General features: G+C 49.6%; 1 protein-coding gene across 2 annotated transcripts in view; it reads right to left on the reverse strand.

Moving 5' to 3' along the window:
- Nucleotides 1–27,046, reverse strand: part of VASH2 (vasohibin 2) — a 41,102-nt gene extending 14,056 nt beyond the window's left edge. The window contains exons 1-7 of one of the 2 annotated variants that reach the window (XM_054487653.2): nt 26,814–27,046; nt 25,732–26,214; nt 16,309–16,397; nt 11,824–11,880; nt 11,257–11,331; nt 4,600–4,981; nt 3,491–3,606 (exon numbers count right to left, since the gene is read on the reverse strand). In XM_054487653.2, coding sequence (XP_054343628.1) covers nt 3,491–3,606; nt 4,600–4,981; nt 11,257–11,331; nt 11,824–11,880; nt 16,309–16,397; nt 25,732–26,007 — 995 coding nt within the window. In that variant the 5' untranslated portion in view covers nt 26,008–26,214; nt 26,814–27,046. The remainder of the gene's footprint in view (nt 1–3,490; nt 3,607–4,599; nt 4,982–11,256; nt 11,332–11,823; nt 11,881–16,308; nt 16,398–25,731; nt 26,215–26,813) is intronic. The other variant, XM_054487669.2, reaches the window with a different exon arrangement.
- Between the last annotated feature and the right edge of the window lie 816 nt (nt 27,047–27,862).

The following is a 27,862-nucleotide window of genomic DNA, read 5'->3' on the forward strand; positions in this document are numbered from 1 at the left end:
CTAAACCCTCTCTGTAGCCTTCCATACCATGTGACCCCAGCTGCTCATGTATCTTCCTCCATTAATCCCTTTGTTCTTGAACATTCATTTCTTTCTCCTGGTTATTTTCTCTGTGTGTCCAAAGACACTCTGGTCTCTTCCAATTCTAGAAAGACAAAAGCCCCAGGAGAACTCTATAGAGTTTACAAACTACCTAGAGTAATCTGCTCTAAGTCCCCTGTCCCCTTACACAGGTATAGGCACAGAGAAGCAGCTTGCTCAAAGCCGCAAGCTGGTTCATGGCAGAGTTGGAGTCAGAAATCAGGTTACTGCATCTCTGTTCAGGGCTCCTTCTTGATAAACGAATCCTGGCCTGCATTAGCTCCATCAGCTCTCACTCTCACTCCCTTTCGCAGGCTGGTTCCAGCCCCTCAGCCCTCTCAACACTGCCTCTCTAAATGTCACCCCAGTCCATAGCGCTTCTCCTTCCCCCACTACTTTCCCTCCTCCCCCTTGAAACCCACCCCTCCTCACCTTGTTGCAGCCACTTCTCATCGTTTTTGAAAAGCTTATGTTTTCACTGCTGAGCCCTGAGCCATCACCTCTGTGCTCCTGTGCTTCCCCCAGTGGAGCTGGGGTCGACTCCGAGGCATGCGGGACAGAAGGTAATGGAGGAGAATGCCCTCTTCCTGCAGGTCTTCCTTCCTGACCTCAGGCGACCACTCCCTTTCCCTGGTCTTTCTCCCCATTCCCAGGCCCACTCTGGTGTGCCAGATGGGCAGGAGGGCAGAGGGCAAGTGGTGCCTCAACACCAGAAGGTAGCTTTGCACTCACGGCTGCGGCACTCTGACAGCTAGCTGTCTTCTGCAGGTGCAGGTGCGTTCACAGTCCTGATCCATCCTCTCCCTCTTTGACTGTTCCTTTTCCATCTTCTGTTCTGGCTCTTTTTCTTGGGCTTCCTCAGGGCCTTGACATCACTTTTTTTTTTTTTTTTTTTTTTTTTTTTTTTTTTACAGGGCCTCACTCCTTCACCCAGACTGGAGAGCAATGGCGCTATCCAGGCTTGAAACGCCAGGCTCAAGAAATCCTCCCATCTCAGCCTCCCAAGAAGCTGGGACTACAGGCATGCATCACCATGCCTGGCTAATTTGTTGTTGTAAAGACAGGGTCTCCCTATGTGGCATACTCATGCTGGCCTCAAACGCCTAGACTCATGCAATTATCTCTCCTTGGCCTCCCAAAGTGTTGGAATTACAGGCGTGAACCACCATGCCCAGCCATTTCTTTTTTCTCTTCCTTCTTTGCTCACAGACTTATCTGGCTGTCATTTCAACTGGCAATTCCAAGTAGATGGCTCCAATACGACTTTTATCCCCCAGCTTCCTCAAACTCCAGGTCTGCATTTTTAGCAGCTCCCCTGATGCCGAAGATGCACCCCACATCCCATCATCCAAACTCAAACTCTCCTTCCTCCACATTTCCCAAACCAGCCACCACCACCTCCTGACTCCTGACATCATCCTGTTACCATGGTTTCTAAGATCTTTACCATCCCCTCGCATTTATGGTCACGTTTCCTGGTTAAAAACTCAACAATGCCCTGTGAATGCAAAGTCCCTGTGGATCCAAGTAAAATGGATCCACCAGGACTAGTCTTCAAAATCAATAGCCACCATTCTGTGCAGGAATCCATTGCCATGCGGAATGCTTGGGCCTTCATGTCCTCTGGACTCTAGAGTCTAAAGGGAAGGGCAGGCTTTTATAGACTCTGCTCGACATTTGCTGAAGACTGGGAGCTCCTCAGGGAATGACTCAGCCCTCCTTGGGCAAAACAGATAATAAATCAGACAAAATCAGTTGTTGTATGAGCAACTTGCTATTGCTGGGTCACTCACTCTATGCTAAATGACCCTCTGGGAAGAGTTTCTATGTTCATAGTCCTCTGAGACAACCGCTACTTTGTGCAGTGACAGCAGTTAATGGATGTTTGAATCAAAGACAGAGAGAGAGAGATAGGGTAAGGGCTAAGGTTAGGGTCAAGGGTCAAGGGCAGTGGCCAGCATCAGGGAGAGGATTGGGGTCAGGAAGCCATGTGTGAATGGTTGGAAGCCATCCTGCTCCCTGCAAGGACAAACCTATGCCAAAACCGTTCTCATCTTCAGCCTCTCTTGCTACCAGGAACACCTGACCTCTCACTGCTTCACACCTCACACCCTCCTTTCCAACCCAGAACGACAGCCATTGTCACCAAGGCCCTCGTGGCAGTACCTGCTGAACCCAGGACTGGCTGTAGGACGTGGAATGGGGCAAGTAAAGAACCTTCCTTGGAAATGAAAATACTTCATCCCGTCCTGTTCTTCCGAAACAGAACCCTCCCCGACTCTGCCCTGCCACCTCCCAGAATCAGAAGACCTGGGTTTCAGCCCCATTTCTCACTGACCAGCTACAGAACTTACTACAAGATAACAAGCCCTTTTTGTGTCCTGGTTTCTTCACCTGAAAACAAAACTCGTAAAATGTTCCCTGCTCACTGTACAGGATTGATGTGATGATGATAACGTGCTTGTGTGAAAGCAGTTCACTGTTGACAAGTCACTCTCGTTACATCATCTACTTGGATCTTTACAAACCACCGTGTCAGATAGGCAAGGAGAGCATTTGATACTCTTTTATGGATGAAGAAACCAAGACTCCCCAAGGAGGAAGGATGTGCCCAGCTGCACAGCTAACACGTGGCAGAGTTGGGATTCAACCAAGCCCCCTATGCACTGTGCCACATGGTCCCAGCATGGCAAGAGGCTGGGTGACACAGCATGCTGCTATTATTAAGAAAAGCAGTATTTTTTCCCAGGATGGCTATAGTTCAAATATTTGCCAGCGGATTATCACTGGTGAATTTGGGCATCCCCAGCATCTCCAATCTGTCATTGCTTTAGTGGGTTATTTTGATCTAAGAAGTAGATGTGGGATCACTGGCCTCAGGGCTGAAATGGAGAGTGTAGAGTTAGCCAAGGAAGAAGCTTAGCCAGCGGGTGTCTCTGATGCCACCGTCCACTGATGGTAATCACACTTTCTGCTGGGTACAGAGGACTACAGAATTTCAGGAAAGTTCATAAATTCTAACAATCCCATTTTATGGGTGAGAAAACTTATGCCCAGAAAGATAACAAAGACATCCCCAAGCAGTTGAGCTGGTTCCAGCCCCAGTTTTCCTAATTCTAAGTCCAAGCCTCCCTCTGGACCACCTGCATTTCAGACTATTCTTCACCTCATTCTGCCTGGGGCTTATCCCTCCGTTTGTGTGCAACTAACAGCAGAGAAGTGGCAATGGGGGTGATGTGCACAGCGGATCCTTTTCCACAGACGTCCCCTGAATGAGGAGCAGTCCTCTTGGAGATTGCTGTCTAGTTCAAATGCCAGGCCCAAGACACAGCTTTGCCCCCATGGGCCAGGACAACCCCTTGAATGTGTGTGTTGGGCTTTGAGTTGGGGAAGAGGAAATATTACTCACGATTTGTCTCGCTGGCTGAGCCTCCTCGGGGGGCTTGCCTGTCTCCTTCTGGGGGACAGGGATTTTCCCCGGCTTCTCACTTGGGTCGGAGAGTGGGCACTTGCAGGTTTCAGGATCTGAAGGAGATGTGAGGAGTTAATCACCCTGGTTCCTAAGGGATCTCCACCCTCAGGTCTTCTTCCAGCACCACATTCCACCCCCCAGCCCAATCATGATGCCATGGTTTAGAAGGCATTGAGCAGGAGGACTTCTAAAAAAGGAGGCTGGAGACACACACATTCCTCTCTGGTCCTGTACTGTCAGGCAGCAAGGGCACCACTTCCAAGACAGATATACAGATGGTCACATTGTGCTCCCTGTGCTGTGTAGAGAGAGGAACACCGCCCAATGCCTCAGTCTCCCCGGGGCTGTGTTTGTTTGCTTGGCAAGTTCCTCTCCTCATGAAGGCAAAGTCCCATCTACATTGCCCCAGAAACCAGCTTGTTCTTCCTCTGATGCTCCCATCCCACACATATGACAGAATGGTTTTAATTGATCAGGAATCTCCACTCCAGGTCCTGCAGAGTGAAGATGAGAAGTCCACAAGTGCTAAACATAGCCAGGCCTGAAGTCAGCATAATCCTTTTCTCTTAGTGACTGCACAAGCCCTGGAGGGACATGGACAAGCGGGAATCACATCACTTTGGAGGTAAAACTGAGAGAGAGAAGAGGGACGTATGAGTATAGTCTATATAAGGCCAGCATATAAGGTTTTCCAGGTTTTAATACTGAAAATCTCATGTCCTGGGAAAACCCGCAGTTCCAGGCAAACTAGTACAATTGGTCACCCTATTACATCGACAAAACAAAACAAACTAGAGCTTCAATATAAAATGACTAACACTTTAGATCTGATTTCATAGAAGGAATTGCAGGACAAGACGTTGTTTTAACTGTCACATCTAAATTGATTTTAGATGGCTTTCTTTGCAGTAGTATGTGCAAAGAGAGACTTTAACCTCAAGAAATTTTTGACCATCCTAGAAAAAGGAGGCCTGGAGCAAGAGGCAGAGAGAAAGGAATGGGAAAAGAGCTCTCCTGCATGGCTTCCTTGTCTTCCCAGCACCCACCTTCATTCTCATGTCCCTGGCATATTTCTCCAGCTCCTTCCTTATGTCAGCCCTCAGCATCTTTGAGACGTTGAGGACCAGCTGCTTCCACTCAATGGGCTGGAAGCTATGAGGCTCATGGGGGACGTACAGCCCAATCTTGACCTTCTTGACTGTGTGCAGGTATTTCTTGTAGGAGTCCTCAAAGTCAAAGATGAGGTCACTCAGAGTCCGAAAAGTCAATGGCTTGTCCATCAGCTCAGCCCTGCGGCTCATGCCCAGTGAGCCATAGCGGCCATTGCAGTAAATCCCCAGCACAACATGGTGAAAGTAGTTTCCTGAGAAGTAGGTTTTAAAGCTGATGGGGAACCGCTCGATGGAAGGCTGTCCATTGGTTAGGTAGCTTAGACGATCTGAGTCAAGGAAGAGAAAGGAGGCCTTGAAAATTCGGAGCCTGGATGCAAAGGAAGGGAAAGTGTCTCATAGGGGTCAGTGAGTCCATCCCCCTGCCTCTGAGCAGGCCTACATCTAACTTTTCCAGACTAATCCTTTTATAAAGGATTCGCTTGTTATCTTTGACTGTCTACTATATGTTGTATATCCAAACCAAGTTAATATGAGACAAAAAGAAAAACTTGTCATTTTCTTCAGTAATTACATACATGCAAAACAAAACAATAACAAGGCACTTTTTCCTCTGCTCCTGGGGCTCACATAGGCTGCACCCCGGCCTGGAACAGCCTCGTGACCATCCCTTCCCCTCTCTTGGGTGTCTTGCCTGCCTGACCTTCCTCGTTCTACCTTAGGTATTCTTGCTCCCCGCCCCGCCCCAAGTCAATTGGTAAAGCCTTTGGACCTGGAACAATTGGGAATGCAGAAGGAGGTGACAAGGAAGTGTGAACGCAGGCAGGGGAGTATAACCTGAGCTTTTCCAGGGAAGGGGGAGCAGCAGCACCAAGCCTGGGTTCATCTTTCCAAAACACACAAGAACCCCCATGGCACTTGGTGCTTAACCCATCCTGTACTGTAATTGTTTGTATCTTGTGAGGGCAGGGGTTGTGTCTCACATCCTGGCATTCCCTGGGCACAGCACTGGCCTGGTACACAGACAGGTTTGTTTAATGCTTACAGAAAGAATGAACCTTAGATTATGGATGCGCACTGCCTTACACTTAAAAGGGGTGCTCTTGGTGCAGAGCTAATCCAAGTGTCCTGAAGAGAAGGATGCTGACAGAATCCATCCACAGCACTGGTGGCAGCCTTGTCCTCTGCTCTCGGTTTAATCACGGATGCCTCCACTCTCTAAAAAGAAAGCAGTTTTGTACCTGCTTTCTCTTCACTTTATCATGTGAGATCAACTGGCAGTTAGGGAGTGAAATCACATCCTTCTGAGTCCTCTTACCTAAATTCCTAGCTGCTTTCTGGGGCAAGTTCTCTGGGGCTGGAACAAGGGCATTCCTTAGCTGCTTAAGTCAGTGTGACAAACACTTACCCTGAGTGTCTGCTGTGCCCGACAGCCTGCCAGGTAGGGCTGTGGAGCCAAAGATAAGAACACAGCCCTTCTCTGGAGGTCTGGTGGGAGACGGACTCAGAATGCACACAATGTGATCAGTATGGCAATTCCTCAAATAATTCAACAGGATTACCCTAGGACCTGGCAATTCCACTTCTGGGTGCATACCCAAAATAATTGAAAGTAGCGACCCCAACAGGTATTTGTACACCCATGCTCTGAACAGCATTATTTGCAATAGCCAGAAGGTGGAAACAACGCAAATATCCATCGATGGATAAAGGGATGAACAAAATGTAGTGTATACATGTAATAGAATTTATTCAGCCTCATAAGGGAAGGAAATTCTGCAATGTGCAGAATGAGCCTTGAAGACATGCTGAGTGAAATCAGCCAAATACAAAAGGACAAATATGGTATGATTCCACTCATCTGCGGTACCTGGAGTAGCAAGTGCATAGAGACAGAGAGTAGAACAGTGGTGGGCAGGGGCTGGAGGGGGGAAATGGGGAGTACTGTTTAACGGGTATGGGGTTTCATTTCTGGGGAGGAACGGTGGCCTGTTTAACGGGTATGGGGTTTCATTTCTGGGGAGGAACGGTGGCCTTTTTTTTTTTTTTTTTTTTTTTTTTTGAGACATTGTCTCACTCTGTCACCCAGGCTGGAGTGCAGTGGTGCAATCTCAGCTCACTGCAGCCTCTGCCTCCCAAGTTCGAGTGATTCTCCTGCCTCAGCCTCCTGAGTAGCTGGAATTACAGGCACCCGCCACCATACCCGGCTAATTTTTGTATTTTTAGTAAAGACGGGGTTTCACAATGTTGACCAGGCTGGTCTCGAACTCCTGACCTCAGGTAATCTGCCCTCCTTGGCCTCCCAAAGTGTTGGGATTACAGGCATGAGCCACCGCGCCTGGCCGGAATGGTGGTCATTTTGCAGAGCATTATGAATGTACTTAATGTCACTGAACTGTGCCCTTAAAAATGGTTAAAATGGTAAATTATGTTATAAATATTTTACCACAATAAAAACCAAAACACAATGTGAAGTGTGCTATAAGAAAGGCAAGTCCAGCAACCTCTGGGTGGACAGAGGAGGGGCCTCAGCAGAGTAACACTGGAATTCGTCTTACAGGATAAGTAGTCAGTCAGGTGGAGAAGTGGGGAGGAGACAAGAGAGAGCACCAGTCCCTCATGTCACGAGTCACTGATCTTGAGGATTTCTCCCATCATGATGTTAACTGGTAAAGCCTTGGGACCTGGAGCAACTGGGAATGGAGAGGGAGGTGGTGAGGTAGTATGGAGGCAGGCAGGGGAGTAACCTGACCTTTTCCAGGGAAGTGGGAGCAGCAGCGCCAAGCCCGGGATCATCTTTCCGGCATCCAGCCTCCTGGGGCTATTCCTAACCTGCCTCTCATAATGAACCTGTTTCTTTAATAAACCACAGTGCTTTAGTACTACAAGCGAGCCCCACCATGGCCAGTGAGGCCTCCCCAAAATACCTGCCATAGTTCACAAGATAATTTGGAAGCAAAGATCTACCTTTCTAGCATGCATGCAAAAGCATGCACATGCCCTTACACAAGATAAAAAGAAGCGGCTCAGAACTAATGAATCCTGAACTCTGGGCCAAAGTCAAAAAAAGAGAAAGCAAGGAAGGGCAGGCCAATGGACACAGGCGTCCAAGCAGCCAAGCCAACCAGTTTCAAAGTTGTTGAACCAGGACCTGCAGAAGGGCCTGTGGGAGACACAGATGGATGAACCCATTCATATCCTTCACTATCCCCGAGTGGAAAGCAGGACCCAGGGATGCTGATCAAAGCAAAGAGAAAATACAAAGATGCTGTAACTTTTAGAATCCAGGTCTGTTTGGGAGGCTGAGGCAGGCAGATCACCTGAGGTCAGGAGTTCAAGATCAGCCTGGTCAACATGGTGAAACCTCATCTCTACTAAAAATACAAAAACTTAGCCGAGATCATGCCACTGCACTCCAGCCTGGATCACAGAGTGAGACTCTGTCTCAAAAAAAGAAGAATTCGGGCCAGGCACGGTAGCTCACGCCTGTAATCCCAGCACTTTGGGAGGCCGAGGCGGGTGGATCACGAGGTCAGGAGATTGAGACCATCCTGGCTAACGCAGTGAAACCCCATCTCTACTAAAAATAAAAAAAATTAGCCGGGCGTGGCAGTGTGAGCCTGTTTGTCCCAGCTGCTGAGGAGGCTGAGGCAGGAGAATGGCGTGAACCCGGGAGGCAGAGCTTGCAGTGAGCCCAGATCGCGCCACTGCACTCCAGTCCGGGTGACAGACCGAGACTCTGTCTCAAAAAAAAAAAAAGAAGAATTCGGGTCTGTGTTTCCTGTCTGTGTGCAAGAGTCAAATTTCCCTGAGTTCAGCAGCGTGAACTGAAGCTTTCCACCTTCCCGCACTTTTCTGAAATGTCAGAAGGATAAGAACAAAGGAAAACCACGAGCACACTGTCTTTGATTTGGACAGGCTCAAAAGTTGTTCCTGGGTCTATCCCCACAATTCCAAAAGGTTGTGGGTGATTCCAATGGCATGATGCGCAAATGTATAAAATTGTGCAGGGATGAGACTATTGTGTAAGGGAGGTGGTCATTTCAATGAACTAAATCCAGAGGCACTCAGACACCCCTCAACAAAGAGTCTGAAGTTAGCTTGTCTACCCCATGAAGGGCCTGGGCTTGTGTTCCCCTTCATTGACCTCTTCCACCAGCAAATCCCCAGCCAGTCATCTGCCCCCATTAAACTTGCAGGAGGCTTCGCTGAACAGCTGTGGCTGACTCCTGCCACTAAAGAGTTGGGGCCCTGAGCCATCTGCTGCCCCGACCCCCATTCCCAGCCTCCTGCTGGGTTCCCCAGGCACATGTTTCATCTCCTTTGTGGGAAACAGGGAGGAGGATGACAAGAGGGTTCAAGTAAGGTTCAAGTTTCCATTTTTCAAATGTCAGCCAAGGCACCTGTGGTCAATCTGGTTTCAGATCAGGGCTGCAAGTGTTCCACAGACTGCAGAGAGGTACAGAGATTCTCCTTCCCACAAAGATGTCCAGGAGACCCAGAAAACGGACTAGACCAATCCTCTGTCCCCAGTCTAATTCTGAGCCACATGTCCTTCCACTGACCTCTCCATCCTCTTTCTCTCCCGGTTTTCTTTGTACCTCTCTGACTTTCCTTCTTAAGTCTCTTTCATGGGCTCTTTGTGCCAAACTAGACCAAAAAATACTGATTTCATCTTTGATCTTTTTCTCCTCTCACTTATTGAACAGTAAGCACAACCTCCTAATCACAGCTCCTAAATTCGCATTTCCAGTGCAGATTCCCCTGTGAGCTCCACATTGCAAATACCTCATCCCGACATCCCACAAGGCACCTCAAATTTAACATGTCCAAATCTGAGCTCATCTTTTTCTAAATATGATCCTCTCCTTGAAGTCCTTCCCTTGTGGCATTATCATGTAAGCCAGAAATGTGGAGTCACTGCCTTTCTCCAATAACTCCTCCTATCTAAGCAGTCCCCCCGTGGTGGTGATGATGTATGCCTCCATCCCTTCCCTCCACCTTCACCAGCACTGTGTTAGTTCAGGTCTGCATTGACGCATATCCTTTCTCTGCCACTCTCATTCCTCCAGCTAATCCCGCAGTCGATTGCCCAATTCAGAAACCTGGAGACGTTGACTCCTTCCTCATCAACTCTTGTGTCTGGTTGGCCTGCAAGTCCTATACACTCTAACTCCTTGATAGCTCTTCAAATCATTCCCTGAAATCCATTCCCATCCCCAGGGCCATGAGTCTAGCCTCACCGTTCCCTCATGTAACAGCTCCCAACGGGCTTTGCTGATCGAGCCCAGCCTTTCCCAATCTGTCCTTCAGCCTGTCCTTTGGAGAACTACCTCTCTAGAGCATATACCTAAGCATGCCGCACCTCTGCTTCAGAGCTTTCATCTGGGTTGCCCATTGCCTTTTGGAAAAAAGTCATTTCTCGGCACAGAGCTCAAGGACCTAACTGATCTTCCCTGGGACCATCTCTCAAGCTCCTGTCTTGCAGTGTTTCCTTTTCCACTGTCCCTTCCAGCCAGCCATCCCATAGGACTTCGGAGCATCTTTGCTCTTCTATCTGATTGTGGCAGATCAGGCTCAAAGGCTGTTCCTGGGTCTATCCCCACAATTTCAAAAGGTTGTGGGTGATTCCAATGGCATGATGCTCGAATGTATATAATTGTGCAGGGCTGAGACTATTGTGTAAGGGAGGTGGTCATCACCACCAATATGTTGATGCCATCACAGTTTCTCTGCACCATATTCCTCTCAGGCTGAAGAGCCAGGAGTCTGGTGAAAAATGGAACAGAAAGTGTAGGAGAAGCTAGACCCTTGTTTTAGCTGTAGGTTCTGTCATGTCAGGATACACCACCACTGCTTGGTCTCCTCCACACGCCACTCTTAGAATTTTCCCTGGCAGGCCAGGCGCGATGGCTCCTGCCTGTAATCTCAACACTTTGGGAGGCTGAGGTGGGCAGATCACTTGAGCTCAGTTTGAGACCAGCCTGCTGGTGAAACATGGTGAAACCTCATCTCTACCAAAAATACAAAAAAAAAAAAAAAAAATTAGCCAGCCATGGTGGCATGTGCCTGTAGGACCAGCTACTCAGGAGGCTGAGGTCAGAAGGTCACTTGAGCCTGGGAGGCGGAGGTTGCAGCAAGCTGAGATCACATCACTGAATTTTCAAAGACTTTTCCCTGGAGATGGGTTTGGATACTAGCACTCTTGGCTCTGATTGCATTTCCCCTTGACTGTCTTTCCTGCTGCAATGTCATGTTAATGCAAAGAACAGCCACATACACATTCTCTCTAGTCCCTCCAAGTTAGAATTCTCCTTGTGATTAGTGAGTCTGCAAGGTCACTGGCCTGAGAGCTGGCCCTGATGGAGGCTGCAGCTCACAGGTTAGACTAATATTGGTCCAAGAAGCCAAGCATTGATTTGATTCAATTCTACAGGGTGAAAGTTAAAGAGGTGAACCAGAGGAGTTTGACACTTTCCTCAAAGGAGATAATAGGCATCATCTCTGTGAATTTACTATGTTAAAGGCACAACCAGCCCCACTGTGAAGCCGCCATTTATGGAGTAAACTAAGCATACAAAACTTAAAGGATACATGCCCAGGATGACAGCTTCAAGGCATTTGATAGGCAAGGACTCTCGGGTCATTTCTTTTGCTGTTTCCATTAACCTGTAGGATAGAGCACAGCAGAGGATCTCAGAACCTATTTAATTACACACTCGGTCAATCTGTCAATCCATCAGTATGCCTGTCCCCACACCAGGAACCACGCAGGAGCACGGAGGGAAAAGGGAGAAGTCGTCTCACAGGAAGGCGCCAAAGCACAAGAGTTAATTCCTGGAGTTAGTGCCAGTATTCCATAGCACCCTCCCAATGCCCCAGGACGGGGACATTACAATAGAACAAATAAAGGAAGCCTCGAAAGGCACAGTTTACAAGCCTCCTCCACCCTGGAAGTTAGAATTCACCACTGAGCTCCACTGTCAGAGTTGCTCAGTCCTCAGTCCCACCTCCAACCTGGCCCTGGGGCACCCTCCGCCTCCACCCCTTACAGACTAGGATACCTGAGCCATGGGCTACGGGAATAGTGGTTGGGAGAGGAAGCTGGCAGCTCGAAGGTAGGAGAGAGGTCATCTGGCCCATAGATCATGCACCACTTACCCGCTCAGCGGTCTCATTTTCCTAATTTCAAAGAACTGGGTCCCTGTGTGATTATATCTGTGTAAAGTATGTAAAGGGAAAGTGACAGAAAACTCCAAAGGTCCCAGTAATGTGGCAGAGAAAGCTATGCATTCTGATTTCTCAATGAAATGAGGATGTGAGGGCTTTCAGAAGTCGCCAGCACCCGGAGGGTAGCTAGTAGCCTCTAACTCCTCACTATCCTGCCCTGGAAATCTAATTTCTAACTTAGGCTTCAAAGTACCATGGACCTTTATAATAGCTCTTTTCAATCTGCTCTGTATTCTGGGTAGTTGACTATTTGTCTTAATTCACCTACTAGACTACAAGCTCTTTGAGAGCTGGTACTATTCTTTTTAAAAAAAAAAAACAGTTTTTTTAAGACATGAGCTTGCTATGTTGCCCAGGCTTGTCTTGAACTCCTGGGCTCAAGTGATTTTCCTGCCTCAGCCTCCCAAGTAGCTGGAACCTCAGGTATACACCACCATACCCAGCTAGAACTATTCTTTCATTATCTTTATATCACCCATAAAACCTAGCAGAAGGCCAGGTGCAGTGGCTTATGCCTGTAATCCCATTGGGAGGCTGAGGCGGGTGGATCACCTGAGGTCAGGAGTTCGACACCAGCCTGGCCAACATGGCAAAATCCAGTCTCTACTAAAAATACAAAAATTAGCCAAGTGTAATGGCATGGGCCTGTAATCCCAGCTACTCAGGAGGCTGAGGCAGGAGAATCACTTGAACCTAAGAGGCGGAAGTTATGGTAAGCCGAGATCTCGCCACTGCACATCAGCCTGGGCAACATAGTGATACTCTGTCGTCTAAAAAAAAAAAAAAACCTGGCAGAAACCCAACATATGCAAGTTAACAAATGTTACTAAATGAATGAGGAATACATGAATGGATGGATGAATATATGGATGGATGGATGAATGAGTGGATAGATGGAATGGAAGGGTGGATGGGGACGGATGGAAGCAAGGATGAAAGGGTGGATTGTTAGCAGTAGGGCTTTTCAGTAGTCCATAGACTCTGTAGCAGGGCTTACTGTGGAGATGTCACTTTTTTTCATGCCTGTGCTGGCACTTGGCATTGATTACTAAATCTGAGAAGCTGCACCATTATTCACTATCTGGCATTTATCTGACTACCCAGAAGGTCTCAGGGACTGACCAGCTTGCACCAAGTTGTTCTGAAGGAGATGGAGAGTTCCCTGATGCCGTGCTCTCTAAGGACCGGGTTTTGATTTTTCTGAGCCTAATGAGAAATTGCTTTGTAGGTTTTGCTCTTCTGCCTCAAACAAAAGCCTATAGGAAAAGTGCACATCGGGAAGGTGCTAATGAAGCCTGAACTTCTATGCCCAGAGCTGCTGCAGGCCAAGTGGGGGTGGGAGAGTCAATGGGTGCCCCACAGTGACAGGGGCGCCTAGTGGCACTTCGATCCCTCCTGAAAAGGGCTGGGATTCCTCTCCTGGCACAGCTGTGCTTGGTCACTCAGACACGAGCACACGTAACCCCTTGAAGAGCTCCGTATAAGCAGATTCTGGGCTCCAGCCCTGGAGAGTCTGATTTCAGGCTGTGGTTCATAACCCCGGATGCTACTCAGAGTCACCTCACCTTAGATGACTGAGCAGGAAGCTCCAGGGTGAGGGCTGGGGGGCCTCCCAAGATCACCGGTTTGAGAGTTACTGACCTGGGCCATAAGAACAACAACTAACCATACAGGCTTGACCAGTTTTTAAAACATACAACATACAAGATCCTAGAGGTAAAAGAGGAAAATGAAGGGCTAAATATTCTCATTGTGAAATGATTTCTTTACCTCACCAAAAATTTTATACAAGCAATGAGGTTCCTGGTACATAAAGTAGAATTCAATTGGCAAAAATTCAGTTCTATGCCCAACTTTCCTCCGCTCACATATCTAATTTATACATCTAGTGTAACAAATGAGACAAACGTAGAGTAAAATAATAAAAAAAAGTGTACCTGAACGTCTTCTTTCAGTTCCTTAGAGTTAATCATTGAGTCCCTGAAAGTGGGCTGGGGAGAAGTCTGCCCTAAACACGCCACTGAGCCCGAATTTGCTGTTAGAAGGCTTCTCCCCAGTCCAGCAGAGCTCACATGGCACCTCTCCCGCCAGAACCCCATGCAACACCAGCACTCTTGTTGGTTGCTGCTGAGGATGTCTGAGGGGAAGGCAGGATTTGTCCTTTCCTATCCCCACTGCCAGCTGAGCACATTCACAGTCAGGACTGATGCCAACCAGTCCCCATATCCTGGCACCTGTCACTGTGTCCAGGACAAAGCAGTAGGAAGTCCCAAGGAACTAAATAAAACTCAGGTCAGCAGGTAGAAGAGTGGGTGTCCTGCCTTCCTCGTGCAGTGGCCCCAGTGGGCAGGGGGCTGGGAGCAGGTCCCCGCAGCCTGCTGGTGCTTCCCTTCTCTGGCCCTCTCTGCAGTCAGTGATGCTGTTGGTCATTCACCTTCGCAGTCATAATGGGTCAGAGAAGAGAAAAATGGAAAAACAGATCCTTCAGGGTAACCATGAAAACGTGGCAGAGAATATGCTGTCAGGTTTACAGCAGTGTGAGCAAATGATATGTAAAGCACATGCAAATTTGCCCCATCAATGCATCCCAGTTAGGCTAATTCTCTTAACTCTCAGACAGATGATCCTTGTGAAGACCATGTCCTAGATAGAAGTGGGGAGCCTTAAAGCCTATAATCAGTTGACTTTAAGTTAAAAAAAAAAAAAAGAGGTGGGGAGGCATTCTAATTGCTGTCACATTCTAGAATAGCCTATGAGGAGTCAGTCATATCCAGAAAGGGCCAGCTCTTGGGGTCCCGGTCTGCTCTGGCAGGAGTTTGTGCCTTGGGACCATGTGGAACTCCCCATGCAGATCCCAGAGTGGGGATCAGCACAAACACCAGATAGCCTTCCAAGGGCTAGGGCCGCCAGCCTCACTCTTGGAGACTGGCGCTACCTCCTCCTCCTAATATTGCCTTAGGATTTTACTGGAAAGATGCCATGTTGGGGAGTTGATGATCCACGAAGTGAAAACAGAGAAGCCAATCAAGTAATCTCCCTACCCAAATGAGCAGAAATTGGTGTTTTCCGATCTAGTAACACCAAGCCCTGTGGGGGAGGTGCTAGTGTTTGGTCCCTGCAAGGAAGACACAAAAATCCGCCAGAAAGATTTTTGCCATAACACAGAACGGAGGGGCTTTTATGGGACACGTGGGACATGTGCGCAGTGCCCCCTGAAATCCTTTCTGCCTTAGGGCTGGGTATGGACAGACAAACAGAAAGCCAGTCAATGGGCCTGGGACCTTGTAGAACAGGCTATGTTTTATACATTTACGGAGGAAGGATAGCGGTCCACAGAAGCTTGAACTCCTGGGCGATGTGCTAGGGTCCAGCTTCCCATCTGACTCCTCTATAAAATACCAGAAGGGGCAGGTGGACCACCCGCTCCTGCCCCTCTGTCCCTACAGCATTGCTCCTGGGAGTTCTCAGAACTGATCTAATCCTGACTGCGAACAACCTGCGGATATGGAGAAGAAAGGGACCAAACCGGCTGGTCTGAACTCAGACTGAACCCAGTGAGTTTCTTAGGTCTTCTTCAAGCTCGAGTCAGGGGAGAGGGCCCCCAATCCCAGAAGCTGAACCATTCATGTAGAACCAAGCAGGTCACTGAGGAAACAAAGGCAGCACCAGGTGGGCCTCTCGTAGATCATGAGCAGTTAGGGATGAGGGCAAAACAGAGAAAGAGAAAAGGAATGGAAGAGTAGGAGGGAAGAAGGCAATAGACAGTGGAGGGCTGGGTGTGGTGACTCACACCTGTAATCCCAACACTTTGGGAGGCCAAGGTGGGCGGATTACTTGAGGTAAGTTTCAGGCCAGCCTGACTAACATGGTGAAACTCTGTCTCTACTAAAAATACAGAAATTAGTCAGGTGTGGTGGCAGATGCCTATAATTCCAGCTACTCAGAAGGCTGAGGCAGGAGAATCACTTGCACCCAGGAGGTGGAGGTTTCAGTGAGCTAAGAGTGCACCAACGCACTCCATCCTGGGTGACAAAGCAAGTCCTCATCTCAAAAAGAAGGACAGTGAAGGAGAACAGGAAGAGGGGAACAAAGATGCCCAAGAGAAAGGAAGTGGAGAAAGAGGAGAAGATAGAAGGAAGAGGGGTGCTCAGGGGAAAAAGGGAAAGGACAGGGAAGAGGAGGGAGAAAGAGAAGCCAGAAGGGCTCAAGGGGAACCAGCCTGCCCTATGGGGTCACTGCAATTACAACCTCCACGCACACTCTTTCTAGACTCCCACCTGAGACATCCCTCCATGCCTGGCCTCACCAACCTTAGAGAGCTTTGGATGACCAGCTGGGGACAGATTTGCCACCAGGCTTGCGATCACCATGCCTGTCCCCTGGCTGGGTGTGCTCAGACCTTGGTTGGAAGGATACTGTAGGGTCTTCATGTAATTCTGGATTGCCTGGAGCCAGTCTGGGATCGTCATCGACAGCCTGTAGTTTGGGACCTGGGGTATTGAAGGCTGCAGAAAAATAAAGAAGAGGTGTTTATTAAGGAGGTGCTCTGGGGCCCAGCTTCTGGGGACAGGCAGAGGGCTGAAGCCACCAGAGAGAGAGGTGCTCCTGAGAGCTGATGGCAGCATGGTCACCCTGGTGTGGCTACCTGATTGAGCAGTGCTTCCTCCATGAGGTCTCCCAGGAACAGTGGGTCCCTCATTGAAGCTCTGCCTTTCTGAGTTCCCTCTGAGCCATGGTGGTTCTCTATGGCCCTCCGTGCTGTGTGAATACACCTTTTTCCCTGCAGGAGGCTAATGCCTCCTTGAGGCGAAGGACTATGTTCTATTGTGTCCCCCCACCGAGCCTGGCCCAGGACGGACACGAAAGCATTCTATCAATGATTGCATAATGCCTGCTGCATGGCAAATGGTGATCCACTACAAGTGCTCTACTGCAGGGCAACATTAACACAGAATATAAAGTGAATGGATGCCCGGCACCGTGGCTCATGCCTGTAATCCCAGCACTTTGGGAGGCCAAGGTGTGTGGATCACGAGTCCAGGAGTTTGAGACCAGCCTGGGCAACATGGTGAAACCCCATCTCTAAAATTTAAGTAAATAAATAAATAAATAAAGTGAATGGTGCCCTAGAGAATTGCAACATGGCACTACGAGTGCCACATCTCAATACTACCCTCCCTGCAACACCTAGTGTGTCCGTTTCCCTGAGTCCCACGTCAGAAGGATTAGGGAAGATCCCTCCTCTTGCCTTGACTCTCCCCAGACAAGTGCAGCTCCTCTGACTCACACGCCATCTTACCACTTTACCCCTCACAGCAGCTCCATCAACACACTCACTTCCTAGTCCGTCCCTCAATCAACACTCCCTGAATGTCTACAACATAGCAAACGAAGTCCTAATCCCTGCCAGGAAGAGAAAGAACCAAAGTCAGGCAAGGACTGGAAAGGGGGAAGCAGGTCCCTCTTCTCAGGAATTTAGAGCTAAGACACCCACTCGGCTCTGAGCAGCTGTACCCTGAAGGCCAACAGCAAGAACGGACAGGGACGTCCAATCAAGTCACTGCTGAAAAGCCAGGCACGATTTGGGGTTTTCTTGGCTGGTTTTGTTTTTTGCTTTATTTCCCCTATATGTTTCTCAGTCTTCTGACCTCTGTCTCCCTGGGGTCCTTGGTGACAGAGAATCTCAGCCCACGTGGGTGGGGCTCCGGCAGTGCTGCTGCTGGGAAGGAGAAAGGAGGCTCCTCCAGGCCAAGCCACTTAAGGAGAAGCAGAAAGGGCCTGAGGACAGGTGAGGCCCATCCTCAGAGCAAACAGGGCAAGGGCGGCCCTGGGGATTTGGTGCTCCACTGATGGAAGGGGACTCTGCTGGGGAGATGCGGGGATGGCCCTGTGCAGCCAGGCCAGGCAGCAGAGCCAGACACTGCCTAAGGCTGTTCGAGGCTCTCTCCCTGGCTCTCCAGTCGCCAGCCCCGGTGTGAGGCTGAGGGCACGCTGCCCCCCGCCTGGGCATTGGGGTCTTTCCATACTTTCACCCCGCTGGCTGCACTTACTGCAAATACTCCTTGACATTCCTTTCCTCTCACTGCCTCAATTCTCTCTTGGCTTTGAAATGTCCTACTTCACAGCAACTGCCTCCTCAGCTGGAAGGAAACTCATCAGAATCACGCTTCCTGCATTACAGCCAAGGTATTGTGTGTGTGTGTGTGTGTGTGAATGTGCATGTGAATGTGAGTGTGTGTGCACACTCAGGCACAGCTATTCTGCAAGCTCCATTTTGTTTACAACATGTCAACCCAAATCAATCACATTGCTGTTTGAGAGAGTCATTTCAGGGAGCAAGGCACTGAATATTTGCTCCCATGACACTCACACAGACACACACACACACACACACAGAGCAAGTCAAAATGTAAAGTGTATTCTGTGTTTCTGCCCTAACATACACTAGAAAGTGTCCTATGTAAAAAATGTGCCAGAGATTTCACAAAGTGAGGAGAGAAGGGGAGACGCGAACAAGTATGTCTTTAGCACCTCCTATGTTTCAAGCTTTAGGCCCTGTAAGAACGGGAGAGAAAGCCCAGGAGCAGAGGCAGAGAGGAGGGGAATTCTGACCTGCGTAAGACATACGCAGGTCAGGCGCAGTGGCTGATGCCTATAATCCCAGCACTTTGGGAGGCCAAGGTGGGCGGATCACTTGAGCCCAGAAGTTCGAGACCAGCCTGGACAACATGGCGAGACACCATCACTAAAAAAAAAAAAAAAAAAATGAAAAAAGAAAATTAGCCGAGCATGGTGGTGCACGCCTGTAGTTTCAGCTACTCAGGAGGCTGAGGTAGGAAGATGGCTTGAGCCCAGGAGGTCAAGGCTGCAGTGAGCCATAAATGGGCCACCACACTCCAGCTTGGGTGACAGAGCAAGACCCTGTCTCAAAAAAAAAAAAGACATAAACATTTCTGCACAGAAAAGCACAGTCTGAACCTCTTTAAGAGAAAAGCTGGTAAGCGTGGGAAAATGCCCTGAAGAATCACCAGCCACCTAAGAGACCCCCAGAGGAGTGTCCCTAGGCCAGAGCCTTACTGTAGCCAGTGACTTGGTTCAAGAGTCTGCTGAAGGACTGACCACCAAATTATTTCAACCCCCCTCAAGCCCAACAGAGCCCACAAGAGCTGGATGGCACGGTGGGAGCAGACGGCAGCTGGTCCTCAAAATAGCAACCCGATGGCGCCCAAGGGCTTTTAAAAACAGCTGCATGGTTACCTCAGCCTGGCTGTGAGCAGAGTGCAGGAGCTGTGGCCACACTTCCTGCCCAATGGGAGGACAAACGTATACATTCCCCAAGTCCCAGCTGGGGGCAGGGCAGTGGCGGGGAGGCGCTGAGCGACCACAGAGGGAATGATGTCATAGGCTACAGCTCACTCTGATGTCTGGGAGAGCTGGCTGGGCTCAGCCTGGGGGGTCCACTTCCAACCAGCATCTCAGGCTCCCAACGTTCCCACTGGCCATGGACTGTAAACCAGGTGGGCTTCCTGGAGTGTCATTAGGAGACACACACAACCAGGTCCAAAGCCCTGCTCCGCCACCTACTAGCTGTGGGCCCTGGTCAAACTGCATGACCTCTCTAAGCCTCTGTTTTCTTCCTGATAAAATAGGAATAGTATCACCTACTTCCAACCTTCCAAGCTGGTTGTAAGCATTACATGACCTAATGCAAAAGTAGGCAACTTGGGGCTTGGCATATGGTGCTCATTAAGTGTAAGCTGTGTTGGCCGGGTGCTATGGCTCACACCTGTAGTCCCAACACTTTGGGAGGCCAAGGTGAATGGGTCACTTGAGGTTGGAAGTTTGAGACCAGCCTGGCCAACAGGGCGAAACCCCGTCTCTACTAAAAATACAAAAATCAGCTGGGCATGGTGGCGGGCGCCTGTAAACCCAGCTACTCGGGAAGTTGAGGCAGGAGAATTCCTTAAACCTGGGAGGCGGAGGTTGCAGTGATTGAGCCACTGCACTCCAGCCTGGGTGTCAGAGCAAGACTCCATCTCAAAAAAAAAAAAAAAAAAAAGTGTAAGCTGTGTTATTATTCATCACCAATATATTGTCAGGGGTCTAGGCTGGGGAAACCTGAATGATCCATACTTTCTGGAACTGGGAAACAGAATCAGCAGCAGCAGAGTCCCTGGACACTCAACTTGGGAGCTTCACATCATGAAGATACCTTCTCACCTTAATGGAGAGGATGAAAACGTTCACTGCTCCCTGGGGATGCATTGGTGACAATGAGTTAATATCCTTAATTCATTATGAGCTCATGCAAAGTGACAAGAAAACTCTTTAGGCCTCAGTGAAAATAAAAATGGCCCCCAAAGGTGGAAGTAACCCAAGTGTCCATTGACAGATGAATGAATAAACAAAATGTGGCGTACCACGGAATATACGATGGTATACAACGGAACATGATTCAGCCTTTAAAAGGAAAGACGTTTTGACACATACTATCACGTAGATGAACCTTGATGACATTTTGCTAAATGAAGTAAGCCAATCACAAAAAGACAAATATTGAATAATTCCTCTTATATAAGGTTCCCAGAGTAGTCAAAGTCATAGAGACACAAAGTAGAATGGTGGTTGCCAGCGGCTGGGGAGACAGGGAAATGGAAAGTTAGTGTGGAATGGGTACAAGGTTTCAGTTAGGAAGATGAAAAACGTCTGGAGACGGATGGTGGTGATGGCTGCACAACAATGTGAAGGTGCTCAATGCCACAGAGTTGTACACTTAAAAACGGTGAAAATGGTAAATTATATAATATCTCTCTCCACAATTTTAAGAGTCATGAAAAGACAATTCACAAAAGAAGAAACGCAAATAACCAAATACTTGAAAAAATTGTTTAAGTGCTCTAATAATATAAGAAATGCAAATTAAAGCCACTGCAAAATGTCATTTTTCACCTCTCCAATTAGCAAAAACATGCTGAAATGCAGATACCCAATGCTGGTAAGGATGCTCTCCTACAGGACTGAAGCAAACATAAATTGGTGCAGCCTTTTCAGGAAAAGCCCAGGGCATATCCCTTTTTTCTGTTCGTGACTGGGGTCCGCAGAGTCCCTCCTCATGCTATTTTCCTGCCAGATTTCATCAATTGCTGTACTACCTGAAACTCCAACTTTGATTTTCTGTAGCCCTTCCCCTCAGGGGTCTCACCACCTGCTGCCTACATTAGCCCCACAGCCGTGGCCAGGCTGATGAAGGCAGAATCTAGAGGAAACAGATTGAAACCAACCTCTTCACACAGGCACTGTGCCTGTTTTCTAGGGGTGGGGGCCCCAGAAAACTTGGAGGCTACGGGGCAGGAGGAGGGAGTGGAGTGGACAGAAAGATGGTGTTCAAGAGAAAGAACAATGAAACAAACCACAGGCAAGGCTCTTGTGAGCAGCCTCTCTTCCACTCTGTTCTTGTAAAGCACAATTGACCTGTGGGAAGAATGCAAGGGAAGTGATATGGATGGACAGTTGTGTAACTGACACTGCCGTGTGGGAGAGAAGGGAAAGACCAGGAAAGGAGCCAGAGAGGCAGCAAGAACCCCAGGCACTAGGAATCTTTAACAAGAGCAAGGAGAATTCAAAAACTTTTGTCATCCCTACTCTGAAAACACTATGCAGGCACCAGGCAGAAGAATCTTCTTTGGCAGCTTGGGAAGAAAAGCACAAAACAGTACCCATGAGCCCAGGATGAGCCCCAGGCTCCTGCAACAGAGGCAGCCAGGAATCTGTGAAGGGCCTGGGACAGAGGTGCAGGACAGACAGACAGACAAAAGGTTCTCAATCCAGGACTGGGGAGGGAAGGAGCAGCCCGCAAGAGCTGGCAGCAGGCAGGGACAGCCCTTGACTGCAGCCAGGTCTCTAGTACCAAACACTCCCGTGTCTTCACTCAGGTGAAGCTCAGTCCCCTAAATGTGAATTATTTTCCAATTGGGAATCAACTCGAGAATAAGGCACAAGAAGTGAGGTCTGCAAGAAACCGACTGCTGCTTCTTGCTGAATCCATCCTGGTTTTCTGCCCCAAGGAGAGTCCAGTTCCAGGCTGTTAAGAAACAGGAGGATTATCCTAGAATTTTCCTAGAATGCCCACTGTTTTATTCTGGGCTGGCCACTCTCTCTGAGCCTCGCTTCCCATCTGCTATTATCCTCCAACTGACTCTTGCTGTTTCCTTAAAGTCTGTCTGAAAAATCCTGCCTTTGACCTGGTCAACTGCTGACTTCAGACCCAACAACCACCAGGGGAGAGACCTGCAGTCACAAATTTAGAAGGAGGCTCTCAAAGCAGGGGAACCCCTGCAAGATGGGGACATCTGGACCTTCAGGCAGAAGTTACCATGGCTGCTAAGGGAATGTCCTGTAGTCAAATGAAGTGTCATTTAGTCCTCCATGCAGGCCCTTGAAAACCTCCCCCATCCACTTCTTTTGCTTCTTAGCCTATATTCAATGGCCAAAAATAGTTAATCCCCCTGAAGCCTGTCAAACTTTTACCACCACCGCCACCCTACCACCCTTCTTCTGTACAAATTCCTCAGTAAGATATTGATTTGGTTGATGGAGAAAAGGACTTGACCACAGAGGGAAGAGTGCCATGCTGAGCACAGGAACAACCCTCTAACCCAAGACGAGTGGCCCCTGGAAAAGGGAGCTTTTGAGGCTCTTCTCATGTTAAGGCCTAGGCAGGGGTCAGGGCTTGGGGAATGTCAGGGCCAGGGGAGATACCATGATAGGATTGGGGATAGAGAACCAACCATTAAGATGCAATGTGAGAGAAATGTTAAGTTCTTTATATTTAGGGCCAAAAAGCTGACTATCCACATTTGGGCTGGGGATTCCTGGCTTGAAAGCAGTTTTCACGTGACCTTCTAGTTACTATGAAAAGTACAATATGATGTGGCCACTGTGTAAAAAAGGGAAGACCGGCTGGGTGCAGTGGCTCACACCTGTAATCCCAGTACTTCGGGAGGCCGAGGCAGGCAGATCATGAGGTCATGAGCTCGAGACCAGCCTGACCAATATGGTAAAACTCCGTCTTACTAAAAATACAAAAAATAGCTGGGCGTGGTGACATGTGCCTGTAATCCCAGCTACTCAGGAGGCTGAGGCAGGAGAATTGCTTGAACCCGGGAGGCGGAGGTTGCAGTGAAACGAGATCGCGCCACTGCACTCCAACCTGGGTGACAGAGCAAGACTCCATCTCAAAAAAAAGGGAACACTTTCTTAAGAACACAGCATTCAGCTACAATAATGGAAAAATCAGGTACAGGTCTCAGGAAGTAGCAGTCTGTGTTCTAAACTGCTCAGACATGATTTAGAATACTGTGTTTCATATGTGCTTGCAAATGACTAATGACAAACTAGGAATTGTCTCAGAAGGAGGAGGGTGAGTTGGTCTGGGAGCTATGACATATAAGAAAGGGCAAAAGGCCAGACACAGTGGCTCACGCCTGTAATCCCACCACTTTGAGAAGCCAATGAGGGAGAATCGCTTGAGCTTAGAAGTTCGAGACCAGTCTGGGCAACACAGTGAGACCTTGTCTCTACAAAAAAATTTTTTTAAGTTAGCCAGGTTGGGTGGTACGTGTCTGTAGTCCCAGCTACACTCAGGAGGCTGAGGTGGGAGGATTGCTTGAACCTGGGAGGTTGAGGCTGCAGTGAGCCATGATCACACCTGCACTCCAGCCTGGGTGACAGAGGAAGGCCTTGTCTCCAAAAAAAGAAAAAAGAAAAGAAAAAGGGCAAAAGGAGCTATCTGTGGACAAAGAAGGCCAAAGGAAGAAGCAGAAGCAGAATGATAGAAAAAGTCACAGTCCTGAGGGCTCATAGTCCAGCAGACCTCTAGCATCACATAGATCAGCATTAGTGACCTGGAGACTCACGGGTCATAACATCATGAGATTTTAGAGTTGGAAAGAACTTACAAAGTCTGGTCTATTCCCATTTTGTAGATGAGAAAACTAAGGGCAGAGATTTTAAGTGAATGACCTCACTTAAGTGAGGCACAAGGCTAGATGTCATACAACCAAGACTAGGATTCAGTTCCTTGATTTTTACACCAAGTCCCTTCCATCCTAAGAGCACTCTCTCATAACATTCAAGGGTGCTGTGAGTAGCAAAGGAAGTTGACAATGCTCTGCCCTGATTCAAAAGGCAAGAGGAACACAACAATCAGTGATGAAATGTGATTTGGGGGTGGGAGGGTGCTGCGAGGAGGATTTATGGTTGGTCTAAGAGCTTCCTAACAATTAACTCTGGCCAGGCCTAAGATCAGCTGCCCTGGGAAGCAGCAAGCTCCCCATTCCCAAGAGGTCTTCAGAAAGAGGAGGGGATTCTGTTGAGAGGTGGGAGACTGGTCTCTACAAACAGCAAAAGTCCATGATTCCCACATAGAGAATGCACCCCTCCGCGCGCCCGCATACATTGTTGGGGGAAGGATGAAAGCACAATTAGAGGCAGGGCTGGTGCTGGTGCTACTAAGAAAGGCAGCATGGGACAGTAGGAACAGGCGTTTTTTTCCTTGTGGTCACTTTTCTTCCAAGTTTAAGGGCTCTCGGCTCCTCACTGGAGGAAAAATTCTCAAGTCAGAACTGCAAACCAGGAACAAGATTGTTCTCATGTTCAAGAACTCAGCAAGGGTAATTATGGTTGACACTAAAGCAGGCAAGATTCTAGTTGGGCACAATGAAGATCTCCTTGACCAGCAGAGTAATAGAACACTGTAATTGACTGCAGCAGGAAGTTTAGAGGCTCTGTCACTTCCCCAAGGACACACACAGCTTTCTGGCCTGCAGGCTCAGATGCTCAGCTGTCACCAGGCTGGGGACTCAACCAGATGGCCTTCCGGGTCTCAAGTCTGGCATTCCTAGACCTGCCCAGGAATCTTCTCAGCCGTACCAACGTCCCCAGGGTCCAGGGGAAACCATCCGCCACGCTAAAACCCCGAGGCTCGGCAGCATTTCTCCCCAGTTTGCATTTTGATGTTTCATATAACATATCTACTCCCACCAGGGGACATCTCCCTCCCTCGGTAAAGATATCCTTAGCCACCAAACCCAAATGGCTCACTGGCTTCTCTCCAAGGCAAAAAGAGAGTTTCACTCCTCAGCCTCTTTTTCTATCCAGTGAGACTAATTCATCATGTGTAGTGGAAAGTCCCTTTTAAGTCTCAGCCAAAAGTCTTTCTTTTTTCTTGGAGCCCAAATAAGCTGGGAAGAGAGAGAGAGAGAGAGTTCACTGTTTTGCAAGTTTCAGAGGTGAAAGTCACTGTCATAAAAAAAAAAAAGAAAAGAAAAAAATTGGCAAAAAGTCTGGAAATGATTCACACTGAGAAGTCTGACTGGTTGATTTCAAATTCATTCACAGCTTAATAAATCATTTGCTGGGGGAAGAGGGGAGCAGAGGAGGAGCAAGACACTCCAAAGAGAACAAGCAGGGTGGGATCCCTGGGGTCTACGCATTCTTTGGCATCGCTGGTACCTGGTGGCTCTAGCTTTTGCTGAAGGAGGATGTATGTGGGGGTGAGTAAATAATAGTTTGGCTGGAGGTTCAAAGACACCTTGGCACAATCCAATTACACAGTCCCAGGATAGCAAGCCCGCTACCTCTCCCTTCCCCATTTCTTAGGCTTCCAATCTAAACATCTGAATTAGAAAAGGGCTGGCAGTGAGGAATGGGGAGAGGAAGGGAGTTTGTAGCAGGACTAGGAAAATGGAGATTGCCTCTATTTGCTATGTATAGGCTGAAACGGTCCCATCGGTGTCTACCTACTCCCAGCCCCCCAACCCCGCCCTGGAAGCCACTGACCTTTGCCAAGAAGGCGGCGTTCCTGATGGCACCCACCATTTCTCCCCCCTTAGGGTGCACCTTGGCCACGTGCATCCACATGCGCTCCCAGGTGTGGCTGTCGATGGGGAAGCCGCTCTTGTTAACGTGGAACAGCACCCCGCCGTCTTTGTCCTCCTCCTCCGAGCCCCCGCTGGTGGCGAGGCTCACGGGCCGCGCGTGGCTGCTTCGGGACCGGGTGCCTTTGGCGCCTTTGGGGTGGGGGCAGCGGTGAGTGTCGGCCGCGGAGCCGGTCATGGTGGGGCCTGCGCGGGGAGCGAGGTACTGGGGGCGCGCGGCGGCGGCGGCGGCGGCGGCGGCGGCGGGGGGCGTGTGCGCGCGGGCGCGGCGCGGGGATCAGCGCCCCGCGGGGGCGGCCTTCTCCATGCCTCTAGCTGCGGCAGGACGCACCAAGGGGGAGCGGCGGCGGGAGCTCCGCGGAGGCTCCCTGCTTACCGGCGGTGCCTGAAATCAGCGGAGACACAGCTGACACCACAGCTAAGTGGACGCACAGAGGAACCGAGTGAGGGGCCCCGGAGTGTTTCCACGACACTCCCCGCTCCCCATTGCGCGCTGACAGCCTCCCTGGGAATCGATGACGGGCTTCCAGCCTTGCGATTACCTAGAAAGGCAGCTCAAAATGTGCCACGAAGCTTCACACACACCTAAACCCCCGGGGGTTGGGGATGGAGGGGCACAAGGAGCTTGGGGGATACGGAGCGCAAGATGTGGGGAGAAGAAAGACAGCTTGTGTAGCATGAAGGAACAGGAGGTTCCCGCAAGGCTGCACACATTCCTGGGTCCTCAGATGTGGCCGAGAGAGGAGCGGAGCCACCAACGTGCCGGCACGTGAGCGCCCAGGGCTGGCGCGAGGGCGCTGCAGCAGGCTTGGCTTGCAAGGCGGCCCGCTTTCTTCCAGGAAGCCCTCCCGGACCCCGGCGGGGATCTAGTGGAAAGAGCTCCATCCGCCCCCTTTTCCCCGAGTTCCAGCGCCTAGCACCGGGAGGGACTGGCTGCAGGCGGGCGGGGCTCAGGAAGGGCGCGCGGCAGCTCCAAGATCTTACCTCGGGACGGTTGGCTTCATGGCTGCAGAGCCTCTCCGGGCGGCGGGACAGCGGGGGTTGCTGCTGCTGCTGCTGCTACTGCTGGGCCCGGGGATGGGGCTGGGGCTGCTGGGGCTTGCTGGGGCCGTCGCCTCATTCCATGTCCCATTCTCGAATGTTATTCTGTGACATATAACCAAGTCACCCGGGCAGCCGCCGATGTTCCGAATGCGTCTATTGGCCACCGCAACAAAGAGGGGCGGGTCCCGGGCTCGGGACTCTACAACCCCGAGCTCCGCGACGCTCTGATTGGCTCCAGGGGTTCTCTGGCGGGAGGGGACAGGAGTAGGGGGAGCCTGGCGGCCACGCGAAATCCGATCGCTGTCGTGTCCTGGGAGCCCCGCGGGCTAGAGCGTTTGGCCATGGAACTTAAGATCGAGTTTCCCCAGGGGTCGTGGCACTTCCAGGGTTTGCAATTGTGGAAGCAGAGGAGAAACAAAACCACCCGAGAAGTGACCCGGCGGAAGCAGAGGGTTTGGCATCAGAACAGCATTCCCTGAGGGACGCTGGACACACTTACCGGCCTCTACCCGGGATGATGAGTGGTTCATCCTCTACCCGGGATGATGAGGGGCTGTTCATACCTATGCGTGAAATTAAATCTTTTTTTAATCCCGCATTTAAAAATTCCTCAAAATTAACAAGTGGGTGCAGCTTTGGATCCTCTGGTATTAGTCATGGTTAATAAAGTCCCTTTAAGCCCAAGTTGAGAGGAGACAATAAAACCCAAGAGGTCAGGCAGGCCTTGGCTGTTCTGCCACAGCTGTCGAGTGAGAGAAGGGATGGAGAGATGCTTCCAAACCATGGTGAAGTGGATGGCTATCCCACACTCACTACTGAAACACCTTCTCTTTCTTTTTCTTTAAGAAAGAGGAGAGCAGGTTGAGGTGGGAAGAGCACCAGACTGCTGACCTGAAGGCTGGCTCCAAGTCCAGGTTTGTCACTTTGCTCAGCTGTGTGACCCTGGACAAGCCACTTCCCTGCTCTGGGCCTTAGCTTCTCTTTCTGAA

Source organism: Pongo pygmaeus, chromosome 1, assembly GCF_028885625.2.
Source record: "Pongo pygmaeus isolate AG05252 chromosome 1, NHGRI_mPonPyg2-v2.0_pri, whole genome shotgun sequence".
Lineage (NCBI taxonomy): Eukaryota > Metazoa > Chordata > Mammalia > Primates > Hominidae > Pongo > Pongo pygmaeus.